We start from the raw sequence: 19,692 nt of genomic DNA, 5'->3' as shown, positions 1-19,692 counted from the left end.
AAAAAAAAAAAAAAAAAAAAAAGACTAGCAAAAAAAGAATGAACATAGATTTGTTCCCCAAATTTTGTGGTATTAAAACTAGGGTCTACTCCCCAAGCTTAAATCATAGGTTTAGCATTAGAACAGCTAAGCAGCAAAGCAGATGTTGTAAGCGATTGAAATTCATTAAGATAGGAAAGAGTGGGAAATATGTAAAGATCCAAAAAGAATATATATTTAATTACGATTTTTTGAATACTTAATAAAGTATGCTATTCCTAAGTGCCATGCCATAGGGATTTCACAAAACTACGAACTGTGATTAGCAGGAATTCCTCATGACGTTTGTACTCTATGTGGGAGGACTGGATATATTTATGAATCGAGAACAGTAAAGTACAGGGTATGTAACGGGGCCAAACGCTAGCCCAGTTGGAATCCTAAGGAACCATGAAGTGCTCCCTCCTCCAACACTTTCCTAGCCTCCTGTACACAGCTCCAGCCTCCCCACGTCGGATATCTACCCCCAGGGGACCGTTACTATTGTCAGCGAACGCGCGGAGCTGCACGGGCACACAAGGCGGAGGGGACACAAAGGTCCGTTATTCCCCAGCACGTTCACTGCCCCAGCGACGGAGCAAGCCTGAGGCACGCGGACGAACCCGAGGCACAGCACACAGCAGGTGAGGGGCGTGGTACTCCGGTACCCTCAGTCGGCAGACCATAGAGCTTTTAGACCTCCAGGACTCCTAGAGAGCTTCCGGAAGTGCCTTTGGGGCAAGATGCGTGCTGGCCGGTGTTGTGCCTCCTCAGATTTGGAAGTTAGTGGCCGGAGGGGCCTAGTCAGAGTATAGTTTTCATCCCCTATACTTCCCGACCTTTCTCCGGGTGTGTTTATCCGTTGCAGCGTACCTTCCCCACGCCGGGGCGCCTCTGCAACTCACAGTGAGTACGGTCGGGCTCTGGGTCGGAGGAAAGTGGGTGCTTTGTGGCTGGTCCAGGCCGCAGCTGAGGACTGGCCTGAGGGGTCCGCATAGGGGCCTGTGCGGTGGTCGTTGCCGCGGACCGATTCCGACGCCTTAGTTACTGGTGTAGGCAGAGTACGTCCCCTCGCATTGCCCTCTAACTTTTTGCGAGGGAACCTTTTATGAAGCTTTCTTTATAGATAATCGTTTTGTGGTATGATTTTGTAGTCGATCGTGTTTATCTTAAAATGGGGAACTGCCCCCCCCCCATGTTTTTTTATCCAACTATTTCTAGGGTCTGAATTGTTTTCACTTAGCGCTATTTTGCGTTTCGGGCACAACAAAATTCTCAGTTTTTAAAAAAGACATATTTTGCTTTTGGAAGCCCCAGTTTTCCATGGAAACCGATTTTTGCTGTTACTCTGCTTTCTTTAGTGTTTTCAGAAATTGGTGGTGTGTTGACTAGATAATTGTACGAAAGTTTGTTTGTTTTTTAATTTCAAGGTAATTCAGAATTCAGCGTTATCAGAATGCCTATTTCATTTGTTAAAGCAAACTGAAGTTAGCCAACGAGAAACTCTGGGAGGTCCTCATTTCCAAAACTCTGGTTAGTCATGAATAATTTTTGTCAGGCTACTTTGACTGCCACCACCACCTTTAAAAACATATTTCTGTTGTTTGTTAGTTCCGTTGAGTATATTTACGTACAGTCGTTGTTTTAGCAAATACATACATGTTTGACTTTCTGTTGTGGTTAAATGTAAAATGTGATGTTAATTAAAACTTTCAGCTAATGCAATTTGAGATAACAAAGCATAATATTTGCTTCACCTACTTTTTCTTGGATTTTAAATCCTGGAAAATGTCTTTTTTGTTTTGTTTTCAGTTCCCAAACATTTCTCAAATTAGACTTAGTCTGAAGGAAGAATACATTCCTTCTACAACTATTGAAAAATTAATGCTGTTAAAATTGAGTTGTGCCTTCAGTATCTCACAGGATTACAGCATTTAGAATTCAGAGGAGGCTTTAAAGATGGCATATTAAACTCATGTAAACTTGACTAGGTGTTATTTAAGGAGACTAAAAATCAGTCTGTATCCACACAGTGCTCACCAACTTAATACAGACATGTACGCACAAAACTGAGAGGAAAGTACATAGTGGAGTAATTTTGCACTGAGTTATTTATAGGTTGTAATTCTCAAAAACTAGCTGATTAGAGAGGGAAGAGACTTAAAAATATGGAAAATTAGCCACTAAATAGAATAATCAAGATGGGCAATGGGCGAGACCTGTTGGCCGATTTGGTATAAAAAATGAACAAACCTGATAATAGCTGGTTTTCATCAGTATACTATTGAGACTTTTTAATACCGCATCAACAATAATATAAAGTTCTTGAATGCTGCATACTTCACATTAAAATATTTTATAGCCTCCTGTACTGGTAAATAGTGGGATTGCATCTGTGAATAGACACTGCACTCAAGCCTGAGCAACATAGTGAGACCCTGTCCCTAAATAATAATAATAATGATAATAATAATAATTATTATTATTTTATAGCCATTATGGATGAGGATTGTTCAGTAATAGATGGCCATTTGTTCAGTAGTTAAAAATGAACCTTGGCTTTAAGGAAATTTACAAGAAAACATGGTAAGACTATCACTATATAACATCACATTCTAAACAGTTAGAATTTATGTCCCATGTAATCACCTTTAAGTTTTTTAACATTAACCCATAAGTAGCTATTTTAAGGAAATTTAAGAGTTTGTTTTGATTTGAAAAATTAAATTATTTTAAAATGAGCTAAGACCATTTTAAAATAAATTATCTTAAAATTATAATTTATTCAAACAAAAACAAATAGGTAATTTGTTCAAACCAAATTGATTGCCCTTTCTCAACAAAATCTCAGCATCTTCCTTAAATTCACTCTTCCCCCAGATCTCACTATTCTAGCAAATTCCTCCACTTTCCTGTAAAGTCATAATCAGTGAACTATACCCCTGATGTTAATTGATATATTTAACCATATCTTTTGCTCCTTGGTTCTTCTGATCTGTAGTTTACTCTCCACTCGGTTGTTCCTGACCTTGTCTAACTTTAAAAATAATTTTCAAATTCGCTTCCTTTTCTGTACATACTCTCTATGTAGGATTTGTTTGTTTGTTTTTAACCTTTCTGTCATACTTAGATGGGCTTTGAGTCTGTGAACCCTGCTGAAATTGAATGTACAATTTTGTATCTGTGGACATTTTGCTGGAAAGAAGTTCTGTGTTTTCTTTAGGTTGAAGAGTCTATAAACCAACCCCACCCCACCCCGGCCACAGCTCCAAAAACTAGAAAGATAAGCACTGCCTTGATGATCCGTATAGGGAACTATATGTACAGTAATCTGATTTTTTTTCCTAAGTACCTGTCTCTTCTTTGTGGACTATAGATCTCTAGTTTTATCTTGATGTTAGCATCTTATGACAACTGGTTTTGGGTATGCTACCTTTACTTACGCTCTTCTTCATTCTCTACAGTGTTTCCTGAAATACAAAGCTAATGATCACCTCTGTCAATAAACATTTGCAATAAGGCTATGGCCACATTCTCACAATGTGATAAGTCCTAAATTTGGACCATGTAAAAAATGCTTTGGTAGGAATGACAAATGGCAGGGGGATGACAGAAGAACTCATGAAAAAGGTAATAGATAAATTATAGTTAAGAGTTGAATGGTTTTAGGCCAGGCGCAGTGGCTCACACCTGTAATCCCAGCACTTTGGGAGGCTGAGGTGGGCGGATCACGAGGTCAGGAGATCAAGACCATCCTGGCTAACACGGTGAAACCCCATCTCTACTAAAAATACAAAAAATTATCCAGGCGTGGTGGCAGGAGCCTGTAGTCCCAGCTACTTGGGAGGTTGAGGCAGGAGAATGGCGTGAACACAGGAGACAGAGCTTTCAGTGAGCTGAGATTGCGCCACTGCACTCCAGGCTGGGCGGCAGAGTGAGACTCTGTCTCAAGAAAGAAAAAAAGTTGAATGGTTTTAGCTAGACCAAGATTTATCAACCTTGGCGTTGACACTTTGGGCCAAATAATTCTTTGTGGTGGGGGCTGTGTTGAGCATTGTAGGATCCCTGGCCTCTATGTATGAGATAATAGTAGCACCCCTTCTCCCCAAGTTGTGACAACAAAAATATTTACAGACATTACCAGAGGTCTCTGGGATGGGAGTAAGGACAATATTGCCATCAGTTTTGAACCACTGAGCTAGAGTAAAGAACTCTGTAGTAGAATGGAAGTATGAGAAAGCCACAGCCCAAAAAGGCTTTATGTGAGTTTAAAGTAGATAAAACCAGCCAGGTTTACATTCATAAAGGGCCTTGCATACCATGCTAAAGAATTTGGTTCCTATTGAAATATTTTCAGAAGGTGAGTCATATTACATATTTTTAAAAAATCTCTCTGGCAGTATAGGGCTACTGTAAAAAAAAAAAAAGTATCATAAACCTGGTAGTTTAATACAATAGACACTTACTGTTTCATAGTTAGGGAGGCTAGATGTCCAAAATCAGGGTGTTGCCAGAGCCATGCTCTTCTAGCTTCTTGTCATTGACAAACTTTGGCTTGCGCTGCATAACTCCATCTCTGCTTCTGTAGTCACTTAGCTGTCATTCATCTGTGTGTCTGTGTCTTCACATGACCTTCTCCTTTCTGAGAGTCTCTCTGTCTTTTCTCCTTTTAAAAGTGTGCCAGTCTTATTGGCTTAATGTCCTACCCATTCCAGTATAACTTCATCTTAACTTGATTACATCTGCAAAGCCCCTTTTTCCAAATAAGATTACATCAACAGGTACTAGAGGTTAGGAAATCAGCATATCTTTTTGGGGGACATATTTCAACCCACAGTAGGCAATACTGTAGAACATGAATGGGAAAAAAGCATAACCAAAGTTACCATTGCAATTCTAGGCAAGAGATAATGTCTATACCAAAGATGGAAACCATAGACATATTTCACAAAGAAATAAGATCATGAAATTGAACTTTTTTTGGACGTCAGGTCTTGTTTTTAAACCTCACTCTTACAAGAAATATAAACATGTTCTGTGTTTGCTATTGTAAATACAGCTAATATTCTTCGATTCTATCAATAAGATAAAGATACGGACCTTTGCCCATGGGGAAAATACAATTAAGTTACAAAGTCAGAATTCCTTTAGAACTAATAAATATACAGTTATGGGAAAAGTCACATTAAAGCAATACACATTTAAGTAACAGAGGTATAGAATGAGAGGAAAATAATTTAGAATTGGAGACACCAGGAAAGGATTTTAAAGGCAACAGTATTTTATCTTGTCCTTTAAGAAGGTAGTGTCAGTACTGATGAAAGAAGACTTCAACGGAGAGACATATTGTATTCATGGAATGGAAAACTCAGTATTGTTGAGATATCAGTTGTCCCTAAAGTGAGCTATGGATTCAGTACAAATCCAATTCAAGAATTTTTGTAGAAATTAATACACTGATTCTAAAATGTGTATCAAAAGACAACAGAACTAGAAAAGTGAAAATAACTTTGAAAATGAACAACAAAGTTGCAAGACTCACACCTACTTGGTTTCAAGATTTTAAAAGTCACACAAGACTATTCTGTATTGGTGAAAGAATAGATGTATAGGTCAAAGAACAAAATAGAGATTCCAGAAATAGACCCTTATATATACATACATATAGTGAGCTGATATTTGACAAATATACAGAGAGTTGAGTATGTAAAGGAGAATCCTTAAAATGAACCTCCATGCATACCTCAAATTCTATACAAAAATTAACTCAAAATGGATCATAGGCCTAAATGTAAAACTTAAAATTATAAAACTTTTAGTAAAAAACAGGAGAAAATATTTGTGACCTTGGATTAAGCAAAGATTTCTTAGATATGACACAAAAAGCACAGTCACTAAAAAAAAAATGAACTTTTTTTCTTCAAAAGACCCTGTGAAAAGAATGAAAAAGAGTGAATACTTGCAAATTACATATCTCATAAAGGACTTGTGTCCAGAGTATATAAGGAACGCTTAAAACCTAATTTTAAAATAACTAAATTAAAAAATAGGTAAAAGTTTTGAACAAATACTTCACTAAAGAAGATATACAGATGTTAAGTAAGCATAGAAAAAGATGCTCAACATTATTGGTAGAGAAATGCATACTAAAATCATACGAGATGTTAAAACCATAATGAGTTGCCACTACACATACACCTATTAGCATATTTAAAATTTAAAACAAAAACAATATCAAGAGCTGGTCAGATTGGTGAGCAACTGCAGTTCTCATATACAGGTAGTGGAATGCAAAGTGCTCTGGAAAACAGTTTCGCAGTTTCTTATAAAGTTATACATATATGTGTTTTATGACACAGCAAGTTTACCTCTGAATATTTGCCCAAATAAAATGAAAACTACACTCACACCAGAACTCATGCAGATGTTCATAGTGGCTTTATTCAGTGATAACAAAACAACTCAGATATTGCTCAACTGGGAAATGCATAAACATTTAAACATTCATCCACGTAAGGAACAAACTGCTGATGCATCATTGATTAAAAACAAATGTATTATGCTATGTAAAAGATGCCAGACTCAAAAGGCTACATACTATATGATTTTATGTGAGATTTCCCTCCAGAATCTCACATCAATAAAATCATATAGTATGTAGCCTTTTTAGTGTAGGAGTAGACTTTTGGATTGTAGGTGTCAATAGGGCATCCCGGTTCCTTGGAGTGCTCCATAGAGAGTTTTTGAGTTGGAGGTCACGTCCATAGTAGAGGAAATTAACCTTGAGATAGGAGGAAAGATGGGGGGCACAGGTAGGATAAGGAATGTTGGGTGGAGAAGAGCAAAGTGTTAGGAAAGTTTTTGACAATACCTTGAATTAGATTACATGGAAATTAGTAAGGGAAAGGTTGAGAGCTGAAGTGTGTAGAACCAGGTTAGTACAGCTGGTGTAACAAAGGCTAAAAGGGGTTAAAGGAGCAGCCCTGAAGGCTAGCTGAGATTGAACACTGAATTTCAACTAGACCCAGTCTACATAGTTTCCTGACTTTGCTTAGCCATGTTCCACATCCCCAAACATGGTGATGAAAGCAGAAGAAAGGGGTTTTTCTATGGATGGGTTTGGCATGACTGGCATGGCGGAAAGTTAAGGAAGTAAGAAGTTATTTCTGGAACAGTGGGGAGGATCACTTAGTTGGCTGAACCGTGAAGTCCATGTCATGATAAGGAACTTGTTAAGATACCATAGTAAGTTACAGTGACTTTTGACTTGCCTTAACACTATCATATTTTCTTCATGAAGAAGTACCCTTAGAAAGAGGCCCTCAGAAGAGTCTTCTCTTAAGAAGATAAAGAAGATAGTGGAAACGAGCCTACTGAACTTTTCAGGCTCTAATGGCTGAAGAATCAAGAAAGCCGTCAGCCCCATCCCCACCAGACCAGACTCCTGAAGAGGATCTTGTAATCGTCAAGGTAGAGGAGGATCATGGTTGGGACCAGGAATCTAGTCTGCATGAGAATAACCCTCCTGGCCAAGAACTGTTCCGCCTGCGCTTCAGGCAGTTATGCTACCAGGAGACACTAGGACCCCGAGAAGCTCTGATCCAGCTACGGGCACTTTGCCATCAGTGGCTGAGGCCAGATTTGAACACCAAGGAGCAGATCCTGGAGCTGCTGGTGCTGGAGCAGTTCTTGACCATCCTACCTGAGGAACTCCAGACTCTGGTTAAGGAACATCAGCTAGAGAACGGAGAGGAGGTGGTGACCCTATTAGAGGATTTGGAAAGGCAGATTGATATACTAGGACGACCAGTAAGTAGAAGGAGGTGTGCATGCTGTGACTGTGGGAGTCCTGGAAGCTTGGTAGAGGGACATAGGCATCACAGTGGGAGAGCAGATGCTTAGCATCAGTTTCTGTTGGATAAAGATGAAAATAGTTTTAGTGTAGTATGACTCGTAGAATTCTTTTTATGTTTGTAAAGGATATAAATCCATTTTTTTTTTTTTTTTTTTGTCGTCATAACGTCCCTACAACTGTGTTGTTCTTATTTGCCAGATGGGAACTTGATGCATAGGAAGCTTACGTTACTTTTTCAGGGACACTCAAATAATTAAAGGTAAATTTGAGACCAGAAATCAGGCTTTCTAGTTCCTTATTAAAAGATTTTTCTACTGCATAGCACTGCTTTAAGTTTGTTATTTTCCTGCTTCCTCTGCCTTAGGAGCACAAAATACTGGTGTTCTGTGTAGCAGGGAAGGCATCAGCAGAAATCTTTTCCTTTAGTACTAAGCAAAAATGATGCCTTTCTTTCTGTGCTCATCTACATATTGGTGTTCCTTACTGTCCCTAAGGAGTAAGGGAGAGTCTGCTGCTTCCTTCCCCAAGCATATATCCCTATAGATGTGTTCTTCGTCCTCTTTCATTGTTCATTACATTTCGCAGAGGAATTTCTTACTATCCAACTGTCTGTTGTTTCCAGGTCTCAGCTCATGTACATGGACGTAGGGTACTCTGGGAGGAGGTAGTACATTCAGAATCTGCACCAGAGCCTCCAAATACTCAGCTCCAATCTGAAGCAACCCAGCATAAATCTCCAGTGCCCCAAGGGTCACAAGAGAGAGGTGAGTAGCCAGATTTCATTGATAATAAGGAGAGGAAGTAGAAATAAAAGTCCATTTGGGGCCGGTGTGGTGGCTCACGCCTCTAATCCCAGCATTTTGGAAGGCCGAGGTGGGCGGATCACGAGGTCAGGAGATCGAGACCATCCTGGCTAACATGGTGAAACCCCATCTCTACTAAAAAAAAAAAATACAAAAAATTAGCGGGCACCTGTAGTCTCAGCTACTCAGGAGGCTGAGGCAGGAGAATGGCGTGAACCCAGGAGGCGGAGCTTGCAGTGAGCCAAGATCGTGCCACTGCATTCCAGCCTGGGCAACAGAGCGAGACCCCGTCTCAAAAAAAAAAAAAAAAAAAGTCCATTTGGGATACATATCTCGTTCCTGAAGAACCAGGAACTAAAATCCTGTTTACAGACCATTCCCAATGTCTGTGTTTAAATGTTTAGGCTTCAAATATAGATTATTCATTCTAGTGGTAAACTCATGGACAAATTAAATAATTTGGCTATTTTTTATGTAGTTACATATTTCTGTTACCCCAGTACATTTACAACACAGGCGTTTTTGAGGTTATGCTGGTAGTGTCATGCCACTTCATTTGGAAATATTCAGTATGTGTATCCTCAGACAAGAGCATTTCTTAGGTAACTTAAATAAATACATTCCTAAATTTATCACAATTAAGAAATGTAGTATTGCTACAATACCAACCTAGGCCACAGTTCATATTTTACCAGTTGCCCCAACTATGTTCTTTCTGGTTCAGAGTCTAGTCCGGATTCACACTTTGCGGTTAGTTGTCATGGCTCTTTAGTCACCTTTAATTTGGAACAGTTCCTCAACCTCTCTTTTTTTTGAACAGTACAGGTGTGTTATTTTGTAGAATGGCTGCAATTTGGATTTGCATGATGTTTGATCATGTTTACATTGAGGTCATATATACTTGGCAGGAACACCTCACCCTGCCAAGGATACAGGACCTAAATCTTAACAAGAGATGTTGTACTCCTTCTTAAGGGTACAACAGGAATTTGTCCTATTACTGGTGGTGTTATCTTTGATGACTTGGTTAAGGTTATTCTTGTATAGTTACTGTTTTTCCCTTTGTAACTAATAAGTAATTTGTAACTAATAAGTAATAAATAATTTGTGGAAGATACTCTTGAGTGTATTTAAATATCTTAGTCCTCATTAAACTTTTGTTGCTAAAACACTAGTTTTAGTGTTCATTGGTGCTTCTTGACTGACTTAGTGATTACTGAAATTGTTATGAAATAGTGGTTTTCTAACTCTGTCATTTCTTCTACATTTCTTTATTGTAAAGGAGAGTGTTCCCTTGTCCCAATTTTATTATTTTTTCTTTATCAGTATGGACTCATAAATTCCTATTTATTCCATAAATATTCTGTTACTGTCTTTATTTTGTTTTTGTTTTGTCTTTGAGACAGAGTCTCACTGTCATCCAGGCTGGAGTGCAGTGGCTCACTGTGATCACAGTGATCTCAGCTCACTGGACCCTCTGCCTCCCAGCTTCCAGCGATTCTTATGCCTCAGCCTCCCCAGTAGCTGGGATTACAGGCACACGCCACCATGCCTGGCTAATTGTTGTAGAGACGAAGTTTCACTATATTGGCCAGGCTGGTCTCGTATTCCTAGCCTCAAGTGATCTGCCCACTTCAGCCTCCCAAAGTGCTAGAATTACAGGCATGAGCCACTGTGCTCAGCCACTGTCTTTATTTTGCTAAATCATCTCAGATTTGGCCACAGAAGGCCCCTTCAGTCTGGCTTTTGTATCCTCTTGACATTTTCCCATCGGTTTTTGAGAATTTTTTTTACTTTATTGCAGAATGAGATGTTCCAATCTCATCTTCCCCTGCATTTCATATTTTTTCATTTATGTGATTTAGTTTATAAATATGAATTTTTAATATTTCTAAAGAAGCATTAAAACACTCTTAATAATTCTTGTCTAAAGTCCTAAAGCTTGTTGCCTGAGATACAGTAATCTATATTTTAATAATAAGTTGTTTGATATCTATAGAAAGCAAATACTGGAAGCCATAGTAGACATTTCAGAAAGATAATGAATTAATAGAGATTGATTGATTCTAATACTTGGTTTGCCAAGAGAACAGGACCTAAGGAAATACTGTATACAAGCACAAAGATAGAAGTAGTTTTGATGGTAGAGAAGAAATTGAAAAGTGATTCCTGTTAGGAAACCAGTATACTTTCTATTTTTGAGTGTAACTTCAGTCTGACTTCAGGGACATTGGAGTGCATATGTTTTGTGGGGCAACCATAGATATGGGCCCAGAAACCAAGATATCAGCACTTCATGTGCAAAATCTTTGGCATACATGTATATCTGCTGAAATACAAATAATTTGGAATTGGTGACTGCCGACTCCCACAACCACAGGACAGGACTGGTCTCATTCATAGCTCCTTTCTCCTCTCAGCCATGTCTACTTCCCAGAGTCCTACTCCTTCCCAGAAAGGAAGTTCTGGAGACCAGGAAATGACAGCTACACTTCTCACAGCAGGGTTCCAGGTGAGTTGTGCTCCTTCTCACTGAAACCCCATAGCTGTGCTTGTCAGTGTTTGTGGCATCTGCCCTATATCTAGACTGTCTAGTTTGTAGCAGTACCTACCCAAAAACTTGTCCCAAAAATTCTTTTGCCTAGGGACAGATCGATCCTAAATTTCCCCCAATTGATCTCATGCAGTTTCCTCTTCTTCCTGGCTATTCAGATCCCTTTACATAGTACATTTCCAAGTTGTAATCTTCTCCCAATACGGGTGGATCTCCCAAGCTCTAGGTTTGAGCTGTGGAAGAATCACAGTCCTCAAATGGGTATCTTGTTTTGTTTCAGAGTTTGGAGAAGATTGAAGACATGGCCGTGTCCCTTATTCGAGAGGAGTGGCTTCTTGATCCATCACAGAAGGATCTGAGCAGAGATAACAGGCCAGAAAATTTCAGAAACGTGTTCTCCCTGGGTAAGGAGAGCTGTGGTTATTATTGTCATTTTAGATTGTTTGTTTGTTTGTTTGTTGTTTATGTATATAGTAGCTACAGCCTTTCTGAAAGACATAGTTGAGTTTAAGCTCAGGATCCAATGGAGGGATATAATGTTTAGACTTCTTGAAATCTTACATGAAACTTCTGTTCTCCTGTCCAGAACTTCCTTATATTTTGTACTAGGGTACTGGCGTGTTTGCCGGTTGGAAATTGACATCTCACAGGTGCTCTCTGAGTTCATACATTTCTTCTCCAAGTTGTCATGAGATTCCTACATAGATTTTTCTCCCATAAATTAATTGTATCTCCTCCCTTTTGATGACTGTTTGGGGCATTTTCCCATTTCTGTCCTGCTCATTAGTTTTTTTAGTAGTTTCATATTCGTCTCACTCCCCAGCTTTCATCTTACCTCAGTTGATCCTTTCCTGACTTTAGTTCCCCTTCCAATTAACTCTTTTTTTTTTAATGGTACCTCTTTCCCAGTTGACTCATATTAAGCAAGGTCACTATTAAGAAGCTGTTTTGGAGACAGAAGTTTTGTGTTTACTTATAGCTGTTCATGTGTACTTTCCTTTTCCCCTATCTTCAGTTCCTTTATCCTACCATAAAGAATAGGATGTGACATTGGCTTGATGTTTATTTATTACATTTTTATTTCAGGTGGTGAGACCAGGAGTGAGAACAGGGAATTAGCATCAAAACAGGTAATATCTACTGGAATCCAACCACATGGAGAGACAGCTGCAAAATGCAACGGGGATATTATCGGGGGTCTTGAGCATGGAGAAGCCCGAGACCTTCTGGGCAGATTAGAGAGGCAGCGGGGAAATCCCACACAAGAGAGACGACATAAATGTGATGAATGTGGGAAAAGCTTTGCTCAGAGCTCAGGCCTTGTTCGCCACTGGAGAATCCACACTGGGGAGAAACCCTATCAGTGTAATGTGTGTGGTAAAGCCTTCAGTTACAGGTCAGCCCTTCTTTCACATCAGGATATCCACAACAAAGTAAAACGCTATCACTGTAAGGAGTGTGGTAAAGCCTTCAGTCAGAACACAGGCCTGATTCTGCACCAGAGAATCCACACTGGGGAGAAGCCATATCAGTGCAATCAGTGTGGGAAGGCTTTCAGTCAGAGTGCGGGCCTTATTCTGCACCAGAGAATCCACAGTGGGGAGAGACCCTATGAATGTAATGAGTGTGGGAAAGCTTTCAGTCATAGCTCACACCTCATTGGACATCAAAGAATCCACACGGGGGAGAAGCCCTATGAGTGTGATGAGTGTGGGAAAACCTTCAGGCGGAGCTCACATCTTATTGGTCATCAGAGGAGCCACACTGGGGAGAAACCCTACAAATGCAATGAGTGTGGGAGGGCCTTCAGTCAGAAGTCAGGCCTTATTGAACATCAGAGAATCCACACTGGAGAAAGACCCTATAAATGTAAAGAATGTGGGAAAGCTTTCAATGGGAACACTGGTCTCATTCAACACCTGAGAATTCACACAGGGGAGAAGCCCTACCAATGTAATGAGTGTGGGAAAGCCTTTATTCAGAGGTCGAGTCTCATTCGACATCAGAGAATCCACAGTGGTGAAAAATCTGAATCCATAGGCGTTTAGGAACAACTTCAGTTACAATTTGAGCATTATTCAGCATTAGAGAAACCACACGTTAGTGAGAGGTCTTTCAGTGTACTAAAAGGCAGAAAGGTCATCACAACTTTAGTGTCAGAATCTATAGTGGTGGCAAAATTAGGATAGCTCTTCAGTAATTTGGGCCCAGTGCCTTGGGGTTTGATTAGCTTGACTGTCTTTGAAAGTATCTGATGGAGCTCCTGATGACCTAATGTATCCTTTAGAAATTTAAAATAGCATTAGAGCAAGTTGCTTGTCGTGGCTTGAGGCGCTTAAGTTTGTCTTTTGGGTGAGTAGCTATAGGTTTGAGAGAGGCTGCTACTCCTAGTTCCTCTGCTTCTTCCCATCTCCTGTGATCCCCCTCTCCCATTTATTCCCTTGAAGGTGCCCTTGTATTCCTAATCTGATCTAAGAAGCTGCTTTAGAGTCACAGGTAGCTTCTGTGTGAAACTTATATTTGTATGTAGCTTTCTAGGAAAATTTTACAGACACTTAACGTATTTATGCTTAAGTGTGCTTTTTTTATTCTAATATTCCTTCTAGTCAGTGGAAATTTGTATTCCCATACAAACTCAGAATGCTATATTTTTAACAGCACTCCAGCATTTTTCTTCATGTATCACCTTCACTGACTCCATTGAGTCATTGAGCATCTATACATATCCTTCACCACCCCCAGTCTCAGTACCTGTGTCAGCAAAGGAAGTGGACACATTAGTGATGGTTATGGGAGTAATACAGAGAAAGAGGTGAGTAGAGACTCAGCCCAGCTGCTCTTGAGCTTGGATAGTTATACATTTTGCTGACTTCTGACTCTCCTCCTACCTCCCAACTGTACACTGTGGTACAAATAGTTTGCACTATCCTAGTTATGGCATCAGGTAGGAGAAGGAGACAAAGATGCTTTAGGAAGATAAAAACCTTACAAAGAATGTATACTCATCCTTTTTGGCCCATTACAGTACTGCTTTCTCAGGTTTTATCAGCCTGTGCAAACTCCCTGACTAGATGGTCTGTCACTCCTATCATTACCTTGCACCCACCTCTTTAGATGGCCTTAGCACCTCACTCGTTATTCTCCATCTGTTTCTTGCCATTAGTTTATGTGACTTTAATATCCACAGTGGTAATCTAATATCTTACCTCACAGTTTTTCATTCTTTTGAACTCTGGTGCACTCCATCTGTAATCCATGTCTGTAATCTACCAACAGAGATGTACTATTAAACTCGGTATCACCAGGCACTATATTTCATCTTTGAGGCTTTCATTATACCAAGGAATACTATATAAAGTAATGAGACTGGTTTAAAGTAACATGCCAGAACTTATGCATCCAATGTGGGTTGTCACTTGTTATTCCCAAGTACTGTTATTCCAATAGTACTACTGTATTCTTCCAAATATTTGGAACATTCTTAGAATCCCCATTTAATAAACCATATGAGAAAACCCTCTATTACTCTTACACTGTAGTTTTACCATTTGAGTAGCCACTTATTTACCAGAGTTGGAATTAATTTTGGGCTTTCCAAAATTAACCTTCTAACTTAAAATTGATTACTTAAGCCTATTCAGAAAAAAGAAATATATAGGTTCTGATGAAAGCTTCATAATTTCACCCTATGACTATCTTGAAAAGAAATAACAATCATATTATTTTATGATTGATGGGTCAAAAATAGCAATCAAAATCTTATCTCATAGAGGACCACCTTTTGGATCATAAATTCTTTCCCTATAACATTCCTTCTCTGCCTCCCTATGGCCCACTTTGACTACTAACAACATCAGAAGTATCTACATCAATTTCATTGAGCTATTGGTGAATGAAGGCACCCATCACTTGTCATATTGGTTTGCAACAGTCCTTTTCATTATCCATTTATTTTATTCTCCCTTCTCTTGTTTCTTTTTTTGATTTATAAGTTACCATTCCTAATTTCTTTGTGTTCGAAATTGTAAGAAACCAGAAACAAGTAAATCTGGTTGTATCTAGATCTTCGCTCTCTGTTTCAGTTGTGCCTTACCCTCTGTAAGATACTGATTCTTCCTGGGGCCAGTACTACCTTGTATGCAGGTATTACATATGATAGGTACATTGTCAGAGGGAAAATACATGTGTGTGTACACGTGTGTGTATACACACACACACCTGCCATACACTTTAGAAGAATGCTTCTCTTCTATTCCAATAAAAAGCCCTTTTAGCAAAGCAACATAGTAACAAGATGGGGTGCATTCAGGGTGGTATGGCCGTAGACCAGAGCAACATACTGAAATGTGTACATATGTACTAGCTAAAGTCTCTTTATGTGTCAGTATTCAGAGTAATGTGTAGCCAGATTACTTAAATCTCAGAATTACTAAGCATCTGGCATAAATTCAGAGAAAATAATGACTAGAAAAATTAGTGTTATATTGGGTGTGAGAAAAGACTGTGTCTTGAAAGAATTATCAAAGCTGATACAGCACATATATAGAATTAGCCAAACGGTATAAGACAATAGAAACAGGCTGTGGATTCTTTGAGGACATCACTATAAATCATTCTTTGTCTCAATAATATTCTATGTCTTAGCATAGAATATTATTGACCAGGCTGTGTGTTATTTTGAGCTCTTAACTGTGAATGGCATTCATTAAGCTCCTTTTATCCTGTAGATTCTATCTTTATGTTATCTGAAATGAACTATTCATCAGTACTTTTTCCTCCCATCCTAAGCTGCTCATTTTAGGAACTGACATGATGAGGTGGTTCTTTCATAACTCTAATGCCATCCAACATAGCCCTGGGAGAGGCATGTTAGGTTTCAGAGCTTTTCTCCGTGGAGCAATGTGCAGTGCTAGAATATGGTGGTTGATTCCCAAACAGAGCAGTTAACTTTACTGTTGGTTCTGAGTCTCCAGATAATAATAGCCGACATTTATTGAGCACTTACTGTGTGCCCAACCCTGTTACGCCTTTCTCAGGCTCATGATAAGTGTATTAGTCTGTTCTCATGCTGCTAATAAAGAAACATACCTGAGACTGGTAATTTATAAAGGAAAGAGGTTTAATGGACTCACAGTTGCATGGCTGGGGATGCCTCACACTCATGGTGGAAGGCAAGGAGGAGCAAATCATGTCTTATACATAGATGGCAGCAGGCAAAGAGAGAACTTGTGCAGGGGAACTCCTCTTTATAAAACAGTGTGATCTCATGAGACTTACTATCACAAGAACAGCACAGGAAAGTTCTGCCCCCATGATTCAATTATCTCCCACTTGGTCCCACCCACGACACGTGGGAATTGTGGGAGCTACAATTCAAGATGAGATTTGGATGGGGACACAGCCAAACCATATCAATAGGTATTATTTTATCCCCCATTTTATAGATGAGGAAACGAAGGCTTAGAGAGTTGAGGGAGTTGACCAATATCACACAGCCAGTATGTGATAAAACTGATTCTGACCCACACAGTTTGATTCTAGGCTAGAGCCTGTGCTGACTACTGTGCTATGCTGTGTATAATGTACATGGTAATCTAGTCAGCTGTTTAAAAATATGTAGCCCTTGTCATGAGAGGTACTGGGGAAAAGAATATGCAGTAGAGTGCAAATACATTACAATTACTGGAAAATTGGTTGAAAATGCCCTTTGGGGTTATAGTTATATCATTTTTAAGTGCTGATGCTTTGTAGTACCATAAAGCTAAATTGTGCAAACAAAATATATTTAACAGAGTAACTAGAAGGATACAGCAATAATAAATTCAAATATAATTTTTCTCTAAACTGCCAAAGGGAAAGTAGAATTGTGGAGGGAAATGAAATATCCATGTACCAGGCCAGGCAGATGGTCAGTTAGGATAACAATAGTAAGTTCATCTGCAGCATAAAATGTGAAATGCTTTCAACCTCATTGCCCATTTCTAACTACCATTCTATTTCTCCTCTGTTATTCATGGTTTTTCAAACATGTCTTCCGTTTTTCAACCCCCCTTTTTCTTTAATCTGTTCTTAAAAGAACTTCTTGCTGGCTTTCATACTTGGCATTCCGGTGAAATGTTTGTAGACTCACCAGTGGGCGAATAGTAAGGCCTTTTTTTTTTTTTTTTTTGATGTCCTTTTTGATCTAATTTATATTTTATATTGTTGAATTCTCCCTCCTTTGGCTTGTGGGAACCTTTTTGTCTAATATCTGGCTTTCTTTTTTCAACTGATCTTTCCACCCACTCCCCCTTCTCTTCTCTGCTGAGAATAATCTCCCTGTCTGTCTTTTATTCACTTCATTTTCTATACTCCTATTTATCCATTTTGATTGTTTATACCTACTATTTGTATTCAAATGACTTCATTTTTCCCACCCTGTGGGTCAGTTTGTGACTTTTGGAATTTTCCATAGGTACCTGTACAACTTGATATTTGAAAATAGGATTCATCACCATATATCTCCAACCCCCGTTTTCTTTTTAAACAGGCCTCATTGCCTAATTCCTTTGCCCTGAAAAGTGTCACCACCTTTCATATTTTACCCCAGCCTTGGAGTTATCTTTTCTGCTCTCCATTCTCCATGTCCAAAAACTTGCTGTCAGTCTAGTTTTTAATCAGTTTTCTCCTTGAGGCTTGATCTCCCATTTCTCACATCCCATTATAGCCTTTCATGTAGATCTGAGGCCCAGGTTACTGTAATTCTTTTTTTTCCAATTTCCTTGCTCCCAGGATCCCCATCTTGTATAAAGTTTCCAAGGTGGTCCTCCTCAAACTCCATTTTTACAATATCTGTATTGTAAAATTTTCATTTTCACTAAGTAACACCCAGTAGATAATTTTTCCAAGGCAATCCTCTTCAAACACCTGTTTTTTACAATATCTCTATTGTAAAATTTCATTTCACTAAGTAACACCCAGTAGATAATTCCTATGGAGCAGTGGTGTTCCAAATTCTCCATTACCTCTATGCTTAATACTCATCAGCCTTCATTACTCTCTAGCATATTCACCTTGATTCAACAGATTCAAACTTCCTACAGCCTTCTACTGATGTCTTACAAGCTCTTGCCTCTGTGCCTTTCTCATGCTATTCTTTTTGCTTAGATTGCTCTTTGGTCCCAGCTCATGTTCATCACTCCCTTCAAAGTTTGTCTTTATATCTTCTGAGTTAGCTCTCCCTGATTGACATCACCTCATGTGGTGACCTCCCTCATTCTGTGCTGCCTCAGCACTTATCTTTTGAGTTTATACTGTGGTCCATGTACTTACTAATATGTTGCTTTGTAATTATTTTCTAGCACTCTGTGTTATAGTTTCATATTTGTATTTATTTCTAAAATTAAATTGTAAGCTCCTTGAGGGCAGGAATAATAACTTTTACATTTGTATCTCTGCACCCCCGAGTGCCTAGTATAGTGCTGAGCACATAGTAGGCGTTTAATAAATGCTTGTTGAAGTATTGTGTGGATTATTTGTGGTGGTATCTACAGAAATTTTTAAGCTGTTTTCAAGAATGTGTCTTACCACTTTGGGTGCTCAAAAATGTACAGACCTATTTTCGTATGCTAGTATAGTATATCAGGATCTGCCTCTACCTAAGAGTAAGGCCAAAAAAATTCAACTTTAGGAAATTATGTGTAAAAAGCTGAAGCTCTCCATTTGGCCAGCCTTACTGGTCAAGAAAGAAAATAAGAAGCACCAAGACTACTGTGTTAAGGTTATAATTCCAAAAGTGCTTGAGAATAGGCTTTGGTATATGAGATTAGTGATTCTCTTTGGGAGAAATTTGGCAGTGTTTGGGGACATTTTTGGTCATACCATTGGTGGGCAGCTGGGATGCTACTGGCCATCTAGTAGGTAGAGGCTGGGGATGAGCATCATGTTTGCACAGGACAACCCCGCCCCTCCACATTGCCCCGCCCCACAACAAAGAATTATCTGGCCCAAAATCCTTAATGCTGAGGTTGCGAGACTTGATATATTTAAGGTAAATAGGAGAAAGAGATGTGAAGTACTGGCAATACAATTAGAAAAATTAGCTATGCCAAGCTTTAAGAGAATCCTAAGTGTGTGCATATTTTGTGGTTTTTAAGACTACAAAAGAAAAGAAGACTTAGTGTTTGGCATTCACAGCAACATATGTCAGGGTATTGAGAAACAAAGTTATCGATGATGTTTTAAGGTTGCTTTCAGCATCAGATCTGCCATCATCCCTATGCCAAGTGTTTCAGCATACAAGTGTTACAGAAGTACTAGTTTTAGTCTTCCACATCTTGATTCGTTATAGCATCAAAGGTAAAATGCTGGGGGCTGTCTCTTTAGCAGAGGGGCTATAACATCAAAGATTTATCTTTGAGGTCAACATATGACCCTCAGTCCCTTGGAGAGCCACTGGGCAGGAATTATCAGCACGCCAAGGA

General features: G+C 39.1%; 1 protein-coding gene across 3 annotated transcripts; it reads left to right on the top strand.

Annotated features, from left to right (window-relative positions):
- The first annotated feature begins 65 nt into the window (after positions 1 to 65).
- On the top strand, positions 66 to 18,743 carry ZKSCAN8 (zinc finger with KRAB and SCAN domains 8). Of its 3 annotated transcripts, none has more exons than XM_017889123.1 (6): positions 66 to 662; positions 7,319 to 7,827; positions 8,496 to 8,637; positions 11,097 to 11,188; positions 11,511 to 11,634; positions 12,317 to 18,743. In XM_017889123.1, the coding sequence occupies exons 2-6, from the start codon at positions 7,411 to 7,413 to the stop codon at positions 13,276 to 13,278; spliced, it is 1,737 nt and encodes a 578-aa protein (XP_017744612.1). In that variant the 5' UTR covers positions 66 to 662; positions 7,319 to 7,410; the 3' UTR covers positions 13,279 to 18,743. The 3 variants fall into 3 exon arrangements, with proteins under 3 accessions (XP_017744612.1, XP_017744613.1, XP_017744611.1); XM_017889124.1 differs by lacking the exon at positions 66 to 662 and adding an exon at positions 733 to 924 and having other exon boundaries at positions 7,319 to 7,488; XM_017889122.1 differs by lacking the exon at positions 66 to 662 and adding an exon at positions 733 to 924.
- The last annotated feature ends 949 nt before the right edge of the window (positions 18,744 to 19,692 follow it).

This window comes from Rhinopithecus bieti, unplaced genomic scaffold, assembly GCF_001698545.2.
Source record: "Rhinopithecus bieti isolate Rb0 unplaced genomic scaffold, ASM169854v2 scaffold_18466, whole genome shotgun sequence".
In the NCBI taxonomy this organism is placed as follows: domain Eukaryota; kingdom Metazoa; phylum Chordata; class Mammalia; order Primates; family Cercopithecidae; genus Rhinopithecus; species Rhinopithecus bieti.
This window is presented reverse-complemented; position numbering and strand designations above follow the sequence as displayed.

Excerpts from the sequence above, each read along its gene's own strand:
- ZKSCAN8 (XM_017889123.1), top strand. The coding sequence starts at position 7,411 with ATGGCTGAAGAATCAAGAAAGCCGTCAGCCCCATCCCCACCAGACCAG. Across the intron at positions 11,189-11,510 it reads TTCTCACAGCAGGGTTCCAG|AGTTTGGAGAAGATTGAAGA; the intron begins GTGAGTTGTGCT and ends GTTTTGTTTCAG. Across the intron at positions 11,635-12,316 it reads CAGAAACGTGTTCTCCCTGG|GTGGTGAGACCAGGAGTGAG; the intron begins GTAAGGAGAGCT and ends TTTTTATTTCAG.